At 48.6% G+C, this 13,151-nt stretch overlaps 1 protein-coding gene across 5 annotated transcripts in view; it reads left to right on the forward strand.

Annotated features, from left to right (window-relative positions):
* The window catches only part of LOC138566537 (calpain-1 catalytic subunit-like), an 845,562-nt gene that overhangs the window by 575,325 nt on the left and 257,086 nt on the right, over positions 1 to 13,151 (forward strand). For 4 of the 5 annotated variants that reach the window (XR_011301953.1, XM_069643985.1, XM_069643986.1 and 1 more), the window contains one exon: positions 10,455 to 10,515. The exons of the other annotated variant lie outside the window; for it this stretch is intronic. Coding sequence is in view for 3 of the 4 variants with exons in the window: in XM_069643985.1 (XP_069500086.1) it covers positions 10,455 to 10,515 (61 nt within the window). In the remaining variant the exon portion in view is untranslated. The remainder of the gene's footprint in view (positions 1 to 10,454; positions 10,516 to 13,151) is intronic. 5 annotated transcript variants of the gene reach the window in all.

A 13,151-nucleotide genomic window follows, 5' to 3' on the forward strand; every position in this document is an offset into this window, starting at 1 on the left:
CTCTGATGTTCTGCTGCAATGGGGACCGTCCAGTATGCGTCTTTGAGGTCAGTGCTTATAAAGCTTGCCGAGGTGGCTGTCACCTGTACAGTGGCTGCCTTTTGCTCTAAACTTCTTAATTCTGTTTCTAGTAACTGTTAATCTTCTACACTTGCTAGTTGATTTGGAAGTGCTCCCTGTCTTGGTATCGTGTAAAAATCTATGTGAAACCCTTGGACTATGTCCAAAACCCAGGCATCTTTGGATATTGTCTGCCAGGATATATTATTTATTTTTTTTGTACCCCTCCCACCCACTGCGGGATTCCCTGCGTATATTGCGTGGGTTGACTTGCTCGCTCTCACCTGCTTTAACTTGTTAGCGCTCCCCCTGTTGCCTGCCTCTACCCCTTCCTCTACTTCGGGAGGGGAAAAGGTGTTCGGTTTCCTGGCGTATGAATATCGGCTGCCAGAGCGGCTCCTGCCTCTGCCAGCCAGCCAGAAAACCTGCCTGCCAAAAACCCTTTTCAGGGAGGCTTTAGCCTTGTACAGGGCAGCATAAGAGTTGTCAATTCCTTTTATGAATGGGTCCTCAAATAGCTTTCCTTTTGCGGCCGTTTCTGAGGTTGCCAGCTCGCTAAGCTTCGGGTCTATTTTTACTAAAAGCAACCTCCTCCTTTCAGCTTTGATTGCCCTGTTGGCATTCCCCAACATGCAGATGGCTCTCTGCGCCCATCTGGTTAAGACCACTGGATCTACAGCCTCTTTCTTCTCACATGCTTCCTCTACCATCTGTAGGATCTTTGTGAGTGGCCCCACAATGTTGAACATCTTTTCCTGGCAAGAACGCTAGGACCTATCAAGACCTTTCCTTACTTACTTGCCCATAAATGTGACCATTTTATCCTTGATCTCTGGGGTGTCTGCGATCCCTTCAGGGAAGTGAGGTCTAGTGAGGTCTAGGGCACTCTGCCCTTTGTCTATTTCTGACTTCCTTTGCTAGTGCTGCCATAAGGCATTTTTTGAGGTATGCCGCATTTTTCTTCAGCCACTTCCGTTCTGATGAACGAGGGCCTCTGGGTCAAAATCGTCACCCTCTACCTCGTCCCCCTAAGCGACCTTTATTTTCTTTGAAGCTTTCTTGTGCGATTTGCTTGAGGATGATATTGATACCACCTCATCCTCTGTGTAATCATCTTGCCAATCATCATCCCCTTGCTCACCCGAGCTGCTGGATGATCTCTCTTGCCACCTGCTTGCTCTTACTTTGGGTCTCACTGTCTTTTTCTTGCCACTCTTCTTTTTCTGTGGCATGCCCGGGAGGGTGGTCTAGGCTCTGTGTGCCCTGCGGGCTAACTTTCTACCCCCTTTCTCTCTCCCATGTTCTCTTATTCGCCTGAGCTCTTCCTTACCTTGGGAGAATTTCAGTCAATCCTCCATCAGCGATATCTGTTGGGATCTATGCCCCAAAGTGGCTCCTAAAGCCTTCTGCAACACCTGCCCCATTTTGGGTTGGATTCTCTTTTGGTTTATCTGTGCCTTCCCCTAATCACTGGAGCTACTCATGGTCATTGGCTTTATGGGAGGGTCTGTAATAAAGAATAGTTGCAGGGGTCATGGTCCTGTTCCCGTCAGCTTATTAATATCTGTGTCTCCACAGACTATTTAAAGATGCAGTGAGATTAGCAGCTGGTATTCCAGCCAAAAGGTTTTACTGGGGACTGTGCCCATCACTTGCAGTGAGCTGCCGAAGCTCTAATGGGCAGCAGGGGTGCTGTGCGTTCACTGTGTTCACAGTGCACGTCTCAATTCGCTCCGATTTCGTATGATATATAATTTGCTTGTTTTCTCGAGCACCACCGATAATAATTCTGATGATCCGATCGCTGTCACCAGCTGCCGGCGTTCCGCGACAGTCACAGAAGTGTGATCTGGAGTGCTGTAACTGAAAACATGTGTTGCGCCTCAATCACACTCTATGATCATTGTGCCCACTGGCAGCCGGTCTCTGATATTGCGGTCGCCAGCACGGAGCCAGGAGACCAAAAATATCCCCTGATTATGCGGATATGCTCCGTCACGCAATCCCTGCACAGCACTTGCGCAAATCTATCTAAATCAATGCGGGCGCGGCTAAGTAAACAAATACCATGCGCCCATTCTGAAGCAGAAATAAACATATACTTATCTCGCTGCTCGAGTAGCAAAGAAAGAGGAAGGATGAAGATGGTTCCAGCGTTTATGGGACTGTATGGCTGGTGATTGGTCTAGTTAGATCACGTGTTTATATGGACCAATATTATTATGGACTACCAAAGATTTAAGTGGGACTCGTATTTTTTTGCTTTTTTATTTACTGCTATATTATTGGTGTTTTGATGGTTGCTCGGGAAGTAAAGTTGTGAGAAAAGCATAATCCGAGCCTCTGTGTCTTGACATAGAATGTACAGTCATCAAACCTTAGCTCAACCTCATATTTTGGAACCGTGTTTCTTTCTTGCTGAGCTGACACACGCAAGTGTAGGTTCATCTCAGGAAGACATTAACAGAAAGTAAAGGTTTAATATGCTGGAAGAAAGGGCAAAATCGGCCCATACAATAGGCTGTAATAATCGGCCCTAGTAGGTCTAAATTGATTTCGGCAAATGGCCGAATTCCCAATGGAAAATCCGATGCTGAATGTGCCCTGCGTGCCTGCCTGCCCGCCCATGTCGGCTCCATTTTCACCACCCCGATGCTAAACCAAACGCTGCTGCAGACCTGTAGCGCCTGGCCTGGGATGATTATACCCTTGCCAAACAGACAGGATCACCCCAGGCAGGCAGCAAGGGAGGAAGGGCTCTGTCGGCACACTTGCTGCTCGCACAGTACACAAGCACACATTGTTCTTAGCGCCGACACCCTCAGTGGGGGCACGACTCCATCCGCTGCTCACACACTCACCCCAGTTGCTTGCCCCCTTCATTAACCGCTACCCTCCACTCTTGGAGCCCAACCCCCCCCCCCACAGCCGCCCCAATGAGAGGCAAGACCAGTTGTCTGAGTGGGACAAAAATTGCCACAGCAAACTTTATTACATACATAAAGTCAGGAGTTAGCTTACAGGTGTTCCGTTTTATACTCAGGATTCTGCGCTGAGAGCAATGCAACTTGTCCCCCCCGCCCCTACGGGCGCCCCGTCCCTCCCTAGCAGTCCCTCTCTGCCCTTTGGCCATTTCTTTCTTTTGCAATTTTTTCTTTTTCATTTTCTTTCCCCATCTCTATTTAAGTGCAATTTTCTTTTCATGTATTACTTTCGTTTCATTCTCCATTGCCTGCTTTGGGCTCCTTTCTTTGAGGATGCAATTAGGTCTCCTTTTCCCCCCCTCTTGTTTCCCTTTACCCCTGGATTCCCTCATCCCCTTTCCCCTAGTAGGCTCTCTATCCCTAGCCAAATTATTTCTCTCCCCCAAAAGATCTTCCCCCATCCCCCCCATTCCACCGGGGGTTGTCCCATCCCTTCCGGCCCCTCCCTCCCCTTCGCACCCTCCTGTCCTCAAGAGCCCCCACCAGAGCTCCCTTCACCCCCGAGCAGCCCAACAGCTTTAATATCCCCATCCTATTCCCCTGTCTTGCGCTCAAGTGGGGTCCTCCCCAACTATCCCCCCTGCTCCTCTTGGCCCCTACCCACTGCATTCCAGGGACTCCCCCTCCCAAGTGTTTCCTGGACTCTCCTAGAGCTGACAATTACAAATGCCCCACTTCTCTTACCACCCCCCTCACCAACCCCTAATCCCACATGAACCCCCTCCCCCCCAGTTTCCAACCTACTTGCCAGAGCCCCGTTTACTGTACAATCTTTCATTCCACCCCCCCCATGCTGACTTCATTGTTGCTCTCCAATTTTTTGTTTCCAACGTTGCACTTCCCATTTCCCCCACCCACTTTTGGAGTTGGAAGGTCTTCCAAGCCCCCTAACCCTCCCCTTTAACATGGGCCTCCCCTGAGTCTAATACTCCTGGGCGCCGTTCATACTAAATTTATGGCTGTGCAGTTCCCCTTGTGGTATCCGCCAGTACTTTCTAACGGGAACACCATGTAACATCCGCTGGGCTTGTCTGCAAGAAAAAACAGGACAATAAGTAACACACAATAAAAGGGCAGGTGGGTGGTCAACAACAGCAGGAGTCGGCGGAGAATGAGGCTGCATTCATGTGCAGGCCCCTTTTTTATAGGGTCTCCGGCTGGGGCGCGTTTCCTTGCGTCGCTCGCCAATGAGGTCACCCACCCCCCTTCTGGGCGGTGACCTGCGTGGCCCCCTCCCCCCTTGATTCTAACATACCGCCGTGCCCAATGAGAGCGTCGGCACTAAGGGGGGCCCCCGCCAAGAAGCCATTCTTTGAATGGCGCGGAAGCCCGTCGTAGCGCCGACACTCTCAGTGGGGGCACGACTCCATCCGCTGCTCACACACTCACCCCAGTTGCTTGCCCCCTTCATTAACCGCTACCCTCCACTCTTGGAGCCCAACCCCCCCCCCCCCCACAGCCGCCCCAATGAGAGGCAAGACCAGTTGTCTGAGTGGGACAAAAATTGCCACAGCAAACTTTATTACATACATAAAGTCAGGAGTTAGCTTACAGGTGTTCCGTTTTATACTCCGGATTCTGCGCTGAGAGCAATGCAACTTGTCCCCCCCCCACCCCTACGGGTCCCTGGGGGACCCATCGCAGGTGCCCCGTCCCTCCCTACCCTTTGGCCATTTCTTTCTTTTGCAATTTTTTCTTTTTCATTTTCTTTCCCCATCTCTATTTAAGTGCAATTTTCTTTTCATGTCTTACTTTCGTTTCATTCTCCATTGCCCGCTTTGGGCTCCTTTCTTTAAGGATGCAATTAGGTCTCCTTTCGCCCCCCTCTTGTTTCCCTTTACCCCTGGATTCCCTCGTCCCCTTTCCCCTAGTAGGCTCTCTATCCCTAGCCAAATTATTTCTCTCCCCCAAAAGATCTTCCCCTTAGCCCATCATGACCGGGATCCCCCCCATTCCACCGAGGGTTGTCCCATCCCTTTCCGGCCCCTCCCTCCCCTTCGCACCCTCCTGTCCTCCAGAGCTCCCTTCACCCCCGAGCAGCCCAACAGCTTTAATATCCCCATCCTCTTCCCCTGTCTTGCGCTCAAGTGGGGTCCTCCCCAACTATCCCCCCTGCTCCTCTTGGCCCCTACCCACTGCATTCCAGGGACCCCCCCTCCCAAGTGTTTCTTGGACTCTCCTAGAGCTGACAATTGCAAATGCCCCACTTCTCTTACCACCCCCTCACCAACCCCTAATCCCACATGAACCCCCTTCCCCCCAGTTTCCAACCTACTTGCCAGAGCCCCGTTTACTGTACAATCTTTCATTCCACCCCCCCTTGCTGACTTCATTGTTGCTCTCCAATTTTTTGTTTCCAACGTTGCACTTCTCATTTCCGCCACCCACTTTTGGAGTTGGAAGGTATTCCAAGCCCCCTAACCCTCCCCTTTAACATGGGCCTCCCCTGAGTCTAATACTCCTGGGTGCCGTTCATACTAAATTTATGGCTGTGCAGTTCCCCTTGTGGTATCCGCCAGTACTTTCTAACGGGAACACCATGTAACATCCGCTGGGCTTGTCTGTCCGAAACCCATCACTGCGACCAGTGCCACCGCCGCGACTCACTACCGGCAACCGGCGGCAGTGAGTTCCCCGAGTCGGCGGAGAATGAGGCTGCATTCATGTGCAGGCCCCTTTTTTATAGGGTCTCCGGCTGGGTCGCGTTTCCTTGCGTCGCTCGCCGGTGTGGTCACCCACCCCCCTTCTGGGCGGTGACCTGCGTGGCCCCCTCCCCCCTTGATTCTAACATACCGCCGTGCCCAATGAGAGCGTCGGCACTAAGGGGGGCCCCCGCCAAGAAGCCATTCTTTGAATGGCGCGGGAGCCCGTCGTTCTTTTTTTTTTTTGCATTTGTTTTTTTTTTTTTTACATTGCTTACTTCATGGGGGACACTCTGAGTCTGAGTGGAGCACCGCCAGCCCAGCGGAAGCCTGGAGGGGCATTCCAGGTTGGAACCATGGGGGTCGCAAGCGGCCCCTCTGATCCCCTTTGGCTCTCCCACTGTCCCTAGGAAGCTCCAGTCATCCCTCAGGTTCTCCCTCGTCTCTTCCCATGTTTTCCCCTTCTCCTCACAATATATCTCTGTCAGGGCTTATTTCACTGGAGTATCAGCGAGGCCGCATCTTGTCATCGTCACTTTCCTGTCGCTCTTAGTCTGACCCCAAGGTCCCAATACTGTCGTCACTGTCCTCCTCAAACCTAAGCCTTCTCGACATCACCTTACCTCGCCGTTTTCCATTTGCTTTGTCCACAAAATCGCGTTCCCCCATCAATGGAGACCCTGCTGTACTCCTTCTTGTCTTCGGGGCAGCTGCACTACTTCTCCTGCTCCTATAAAGTTCCCCTATCCTTCTCCGTGTCCCCTCTCCCTCATCATCATTCAAATGTGTCAATTCTGTCATAATGTCCGCTGCTTTCTTGGAATAGGTCTCTTTACTTTAATCTCCCTCCCGCTCACGTCTCCTATCCTCCTCTGCATCGGCACTCCTTAAGGAGTCGCTCGACCTCCAACCTTCTCTTTGTCCTCTTCAGTTGCAACTGTCTCTCCTTCTCTTCCTCAGCCTTTATCATCGCCATTTCCTCTAACTGCCTTTGCCTTTTCTTCTCTTTTCCCTTTCCCTCTCTTCTGTACATTCTCATTCCCTTCTCAACCTGTTATATTCCTCCTTCTCTTCTCTTTCTAATCCCTGCACTTCCGCCATTACCTCTGCCCACTCTTTATCTTCTTTCCTATATCTTTACGAGTCGTAGCTTCCTATGTCCTCTCTTGTTTGTTGTCTTCCCGTCCAGTTTAAGCAATATCTGTCTGCCTACCCATTTATTTGTCTGAACTGTCGTCTCATGATCCCCACCAGGACCTGTTTGTCCCTTCTCAGTTTCGCTTGCAAGTCGCTGCTTTCCTTATGTTCGCCATTAATAACTTCTGCTTTTTTATTTGCCTGCTTCGCACCACTAAATGTGTCCTTGCTGTTATACGCGGTGGTGAAAAAATGGGGTTGGTGTATCCTGCCGCAGCTTTCAATTCCCTTAAGGGGTAAAATCCCTGGCTTTAAGGTGTTGGGTCTGTGTCTGCAGTTTGAGAAGGAGGAGGAGGCGGCGTCTGTTCTTCTGCTCTCGTATTGCGTTTGCTCGGCATCCATTGCTTCTGGGACGGGTCCCCTACCTCGTCCTGAAACATTTTCCATAGCTCTAATACAGCCAACAGTTACTTAATTTCGTCCCCTTATAGGCGGCATGTAGATACGTGGTCATGTGTTGCTGCACATATTTGGAAAAGCTGTCATCTTTGTGCCATGACTTTGTCATTTTGCCTTCTCTGTCACAAGTCCATTCCTCACTATACTTGAATGGGTGTATCCCTCATTGTGACATGTTACTTTTCAATCGTCAATACTTACATTTCACATAATCAACATCACTTTTTGATAAAACTCTCAAAAACCATACAAATTCTAACAGCCTCTCTGGCTCACCACCATCAACAAGAGCGTGCGCCTCACACTGCCCACACTGCGTTTTCCGACCTTAAGGCCAAACCGTAACTTCCCTCATATGCTCTTCGAGCTCAGCCCAAACACTTTTCACCAATTTAGCAACAGTTCAACAAATGAAATCCATGACCTTCTAAACACCTCAAGTCCTATTGAACAACCTCACATGTGGCGTCACAAACCCTCTAGAGAGAACCCAAATTCTTCAAAATATACTCCCACTTTTCAAATCACAAAACACAAGAACAAACAAAACATAACACACGGCTCTCTTCCTGACTCACCGAGATACAGGGTATCCAAAAATCACGTGTTCCTTGTTCTACACCGCCAGATATAGGAATACATCTCAAATAGATAAATTAAGAAATAACCTTCCGTAACCTAAGTTAGCACTTCTTGCCAATACCTAAACACAGGGAACCATGCATAATATCTTCCATGATCTAGGTTATCCTGCCTAGAGCATAGGTATCCTTTTCATCAGTTTTTTAATATTTTCGATCCATAAAACAAGCCAACGCCCAGATCACAGGTAACCTTTTTATAGTATTTTTTATATTTTTCATCCATAGACTAAGCTGACCACCTAAGCTGACAGCCTAACAACATGTAACCATCACAAGCAAAACACAAAAAACAACACTAAACAAAACTTTCCTCTCCCAATATTTGCCGTATAGTTAAGTCTATACTCTCACTCCATGATCCGCTGAAACCCCTTGGACACCGACTCTCCCAGAATCTGCCACTCTGCCGTCCGCTCTGCTTGACCTCCCATGGGGAGCGTACAGGAATTTCTCCAAGGTGGCCCCTGATTACCTCTTCAATGATTCCCACATGTGGCTTTGTGGTCCATTCCTCGCTGGTCGCTGCACAGCCCTTCAAGCATGCAGCGGGACAAGGCGGTTTAAGTGCCGAAATGTCTTAGCAACCATCCCTCTGCTACCACTGTGGCAGGGGCACTCTTGGCAGTTACTCCAATTACCCGCAAGAGGCTACTTGGTCCCCAACAAACCTTGCTGCAACACGGAGACTCAAACCATAGGGCAAAGTTTACTGTCTTAATATCAATCAAAATGACAGGGATCTCAACGGAGCAGCATAGCATTTTACAAAGGTTCTCGTCCTCCAAACGTGTGTTACACCGTTTTAACTCTTAATGATGCCACAAAAACAGGTTGCATTAAAAAAAATATATCGGGGAAGGGAATTGGTTAGTTCGGGAAAACCATACATGTAAAGCTTAGGGGTTAGTATAACCATTGGATAGCCATATATAAGGTGGCTCCTCCTAGAACCACCTCTAAATGTAACAAATACAAAGTTACAGGTTAGCAGGAAAGTTATTGGCCACTGCAACATAATATGCTTAATGTGGACGGTAGCTAAGGATTGGACAGAACAGGTCTCCCCAGTCTTGGGACCCTGCACAGCTACCAGGCTGAGCTAAACTGTTCAAGACAATGGGAACGATCATGAAGGGGCTGTGTGTTCCCAGCAAGTTGCCATCTCTGATTGCCTAAGCCCTGAGACAGAACATTCAGCTTTGAACCTGTATAGTATTTGTATCTTTCTGCTTCTGGTTTGATGGGAACAGCTCTTCTCCCATATACCTCAAATTAATAGGCTCTGTCCTACTCCTTCACATCACATGTGTAGGGACCACGAAATGGAACTGTCCTGTCTGTAATTATGAGGGTTCTACCTTATATTCTCCCCGGTGCTTTATTGTCTTGGTAAACTGGAAACTTTCCATCTCTGCCTGTCCTTGGTGAGGCTGTGCACAGTGTCTGCACTGGAAGCTCTGTCTGTCTGTCTGCCCTTTCTGCATTCTGAAGTTCACTTGCTTTGCCCATTCACTTCATTGCACCTATGGCTTCCATCTTGGTTCTTATGGGCGTTTATTTTAGTCGCAATTTAAGCATGAGCAAGCTAGTTGTACGTATTCTTGGCATCTTGCTTTTCTTTGCATAGCTAAAGATTTACTTGTGTAAGTGTGTCGGTCCGCGAACTATTATGGGTCATAAGCATTTGTTTTGTGTCTATCAGCAATAAAGTGTTCATGTAGCTTCATGCATAGATGCCTATATGCTTCATGTCTAATGCATCTATGTCATGTCAGTGATGACTGTGATGACGTCATCAGCTCTGTCGAGTCTGTAGTCAGTCAACTTGCACGATTGATGACCACTGCATCTCTTCCATGTCGGGTACGGTTTGAATGGCTGTCTGAGAGTGTAACGTTTCTCACATCTGCGATAGATCAATGATGGCGATGAAGGGCCCTGGAGTGATACTCATCTCTCATTTCTCTGTCTTCGGGCTGCAAGTCGGGTGGGGGTCACGAGGGCCACACTTGAGTCTCCCTCTTCAGAACTGAGCAGGCAGGTGCTGCTGGCTCTGCAATACTGCCACTCCTAGATTCCCTTAAAGGAGCAGGAGCAGCTACGGTAACTACAGAATTGGCAGCTTAGGTGGACGCAAAACCTCTGTGTTGGGGTTTGGGGACAGCCTGGCATTTCTGATCCCATGTGGTTTCTGCTTCACATGTGTAGGGAGGTGCCCCTGAAAAAGTCCCTCCCTAGTGGGTGCCATGAGACTGCCCCCATCCCTGAGATGAGGACTAAGTGTGGCTGACCAAGGGATCATCCCCATACCGTCTGTGGGCCCATTATCTGCTGGCTTGTTGAGGCACCTGCCACTTTGCATATCTCACTGGAGGTCCCCAGAGGGAGGCAGGTGTTTTTCATTGAGAACAGTCACACTTATGCTCAAGCTTGCAATCGCATTGGGACACATGGTATACTCATTTTGAAACCCATGGTAAAACTGTACTTTGTTTTTTCACCTTACTGACATTTTCTTATTTTTAAAGGATGAAATGATGAATGCTTTTGAATTAAATCAGCTATTAAAGGAGCTCACAAAAGAGTTAGGTGAGTACAGTCACGACTTGTATGAAGTTATCAGGCACTTGAGTGCTGTAACGTAATTTCATTTTTTGTTTGGAGAAATGCTGCAGGTAGCAGGTACTCATGCAGGGCTCTCAGCACTTCAGCCTTCTGAAGTTGATAAATTGAGTACCTTTTCATTTGAATAGTAACACCTATTTTGTGAGGGTTTACAGTATTAAAAAGTGATAATGTATTATTATTATGAATGTTATGGCTAGTGCTCATGAGAACATGCAGCAGCAGTTAAGTTTACCTGGGAGAGGTACAGTATGGAGGTGGCGCTCCCTGGTTGGAGTAATACTGTTAGGCATGATTTTTCCATACCAAAAGTGGCTGCCGGTGAAGCTGTGACAAAGGAGCACTATTTCATTATGAAGAAACAATGTGAGCTTTTGTGCGTTGTTGGCGAACAGCTTTGCCGTTCAGTGGTAATTATCATCTTGCTTTATTTCTTGTGGTCATTCGTGCCACTATGCTCTGTGATATTGTTTTGTACATTTGGGGGTGGGGAGGCTGGAATATTAGTCTAGGTTATTCTTGAGGAATTACATTACTTGTAAAAAAGAGCCTGCCACAAGCATAAAGTTGGTTTATTAGCATTAAGTCTACTATATTTTTTGTTCCCCATCGTGGAAATGTCATCCTCCTTCATAACCTCTTGTAGATGGAACCTTTTTCACCAGAAAAAATCATCTTCCCCTTTAAATTTAGATGCCCATGGGGGCGTGGCTCTGGGAGCATGCGCTCCCCTGACTCCACCCACCGAAGCCACTCCCCAGTCCTCGTTTCCAAGTCGCCGGGAACGGACCGCTTTCATCAGTGCTCCTGAGTTAGGCCTCGGCCTCCACGCGCTCTTCCCCAGAGAAGTACTTTTGTCTTCCTTTTCTTATTTTTCAATCAGGGAGTCGCCCCCAGAGGACCCAAAGCATTCGTTAAGCAGAAAACCAGGCCTAAGGTAGGTGCACTGTTCTCCTCTGTGTTAGGTAGAAACCTGTGCAGTTCCCTTAAGGACCACTGCAAAAGGCTTAAGACTACAGGTGTTGGCAGTAAACCCAATTGGTAGCAGTCTGTACCACCCAGATTTACCTGGTAGCTGTGGCTGAGCAGCCAGACTTCTCTCAAGAAGAGGTAGACAGTATATAGAGTATACAAGATAGGTACTAAAATACAGTAGCACAAGCAAACACTGACCAGAGCTTGGGTATAAAAGTATATAATTATTTATTTAAAAACACACTTTGTAAAATACACTAACACTAATATGGCAAGCAAGTTCAAACAGTCACTTATAATATAGATACATCCCTGATTACTTATTGAACAAGTCTTAGTTAAAACACCACTCATTTACAGACAGAGGTGAGCGCTTAACCTAAGATGGCACTCCAATAAGTTAGTTAAAAAGGGAAGGAAAAAGGCAGAATTAGGAAAATACACAATACCAACACTTTGAGAACCAGAGCAAGTCAGAAAAGGCAGAGTCTACTGAGGAGCAAGAAAGTCATAGGCCAGGCCCACTCTTGGAGAGAGCAAGGCGGAATGTGTCCAAGATCGCACAGTTGAATAGTACTTTAAAGAGTCGTTGCAGGTAGTTCGAAAAGGGTTGGATCAGTTCAGAAAAAGTTAGTTAGTAGGTCCCAAGTCACCCCAGGATAGAATGTCAAGGATTTACGGGACACCTTGAACAGTCTGTTGCAAGGGAGACCAGGCGGGACACAGTACCTGAAATGGTGAGAAAGCTCCAGCGGGGGCAGTTGTTCCTGGCAGCGGGTGCAAGTCGGTGCTTCGTCCAGGGGAAGAGAAGATCACGGCGTGGAGGAAAGCTGGAGGTCGTTGCACTGCCAGGGAAGAAACCAGCCGCGTAGTTTCCTGGTTAAAAGGTACTACCCTTTTATTCGCGGTAGTGGTGAAGCGTGGCTATCCGGCCGCCGGGGTGCTTGGCACCGGCGATTCGACCACGAGGCGATCCAGGAAGGAGAAAGAGGGCAAACTGGTTATCCCCACCAGTTCAGAGGAAGAAGACTCTCCGGGATGAAGATCTTCTCTGTCGTTGGAAAGTGGTGAGACGGTTCAGCAGTCAGAAAAGGCAGTGTCTACTGAGGAGCAAGAAAGTCATAGGCGATTCGACCACGAGGTGATCCAGGAAGGAGAAAGAGGGCAAACTGGTTATCCCCACCAGTTCAGAGGAACAAGACTCTCCGGGATGAAGATCTTCTCTGTCGTTGGGAAGTGGTGAGACGGTTCAGCAGGGCTCCACCGGTGGTGTCGTTGTTGCAGGTCAGCTCAGCTTCTCCCTCTCCCTCTTCGGATTCTTTGGTCCTGTGGCGACTTCTGAAGTTCCAGTCCCCAAAGTCTTGCTTTTATGCAGAAAACCCCCATTCATCAGTCCTAGCTGTCACTCAAACATGCTAAGTGGTGAGCCGGGTGGCTCACCACTGGGCCAATCACACAAGAGTGCGACTTGAGTTGCCGAGGCAACTCAGTCCAGGGTGCCTAAACGCCCCTCCCACTCATCCTGTAGACCCAGACAGAGTGGCACCACTTTTGGTGGCTTCTTTGCAGAAGCCCACCAAAAAGTGGAACAAAGGGCTCGACTTGGGTTGGAGTTACAGAGGCGA

Source organism: Ambystoma mexicanum, chromosome 2p (genome assembly GCF_040938575.1).
Source record: "Ambystoma mexicanum isolate Mex_15411 chromosome 2p, UKY_AmexF1_1, whole genome shotgun sequence".
Taxonomy (NCBI): domain Eukaryota; kingdom Metazoa; phylum Chordata; class Amphibia; order Caudata; family Ambystomatidae; genus Ambystoma; species Ambystoma mexicanum.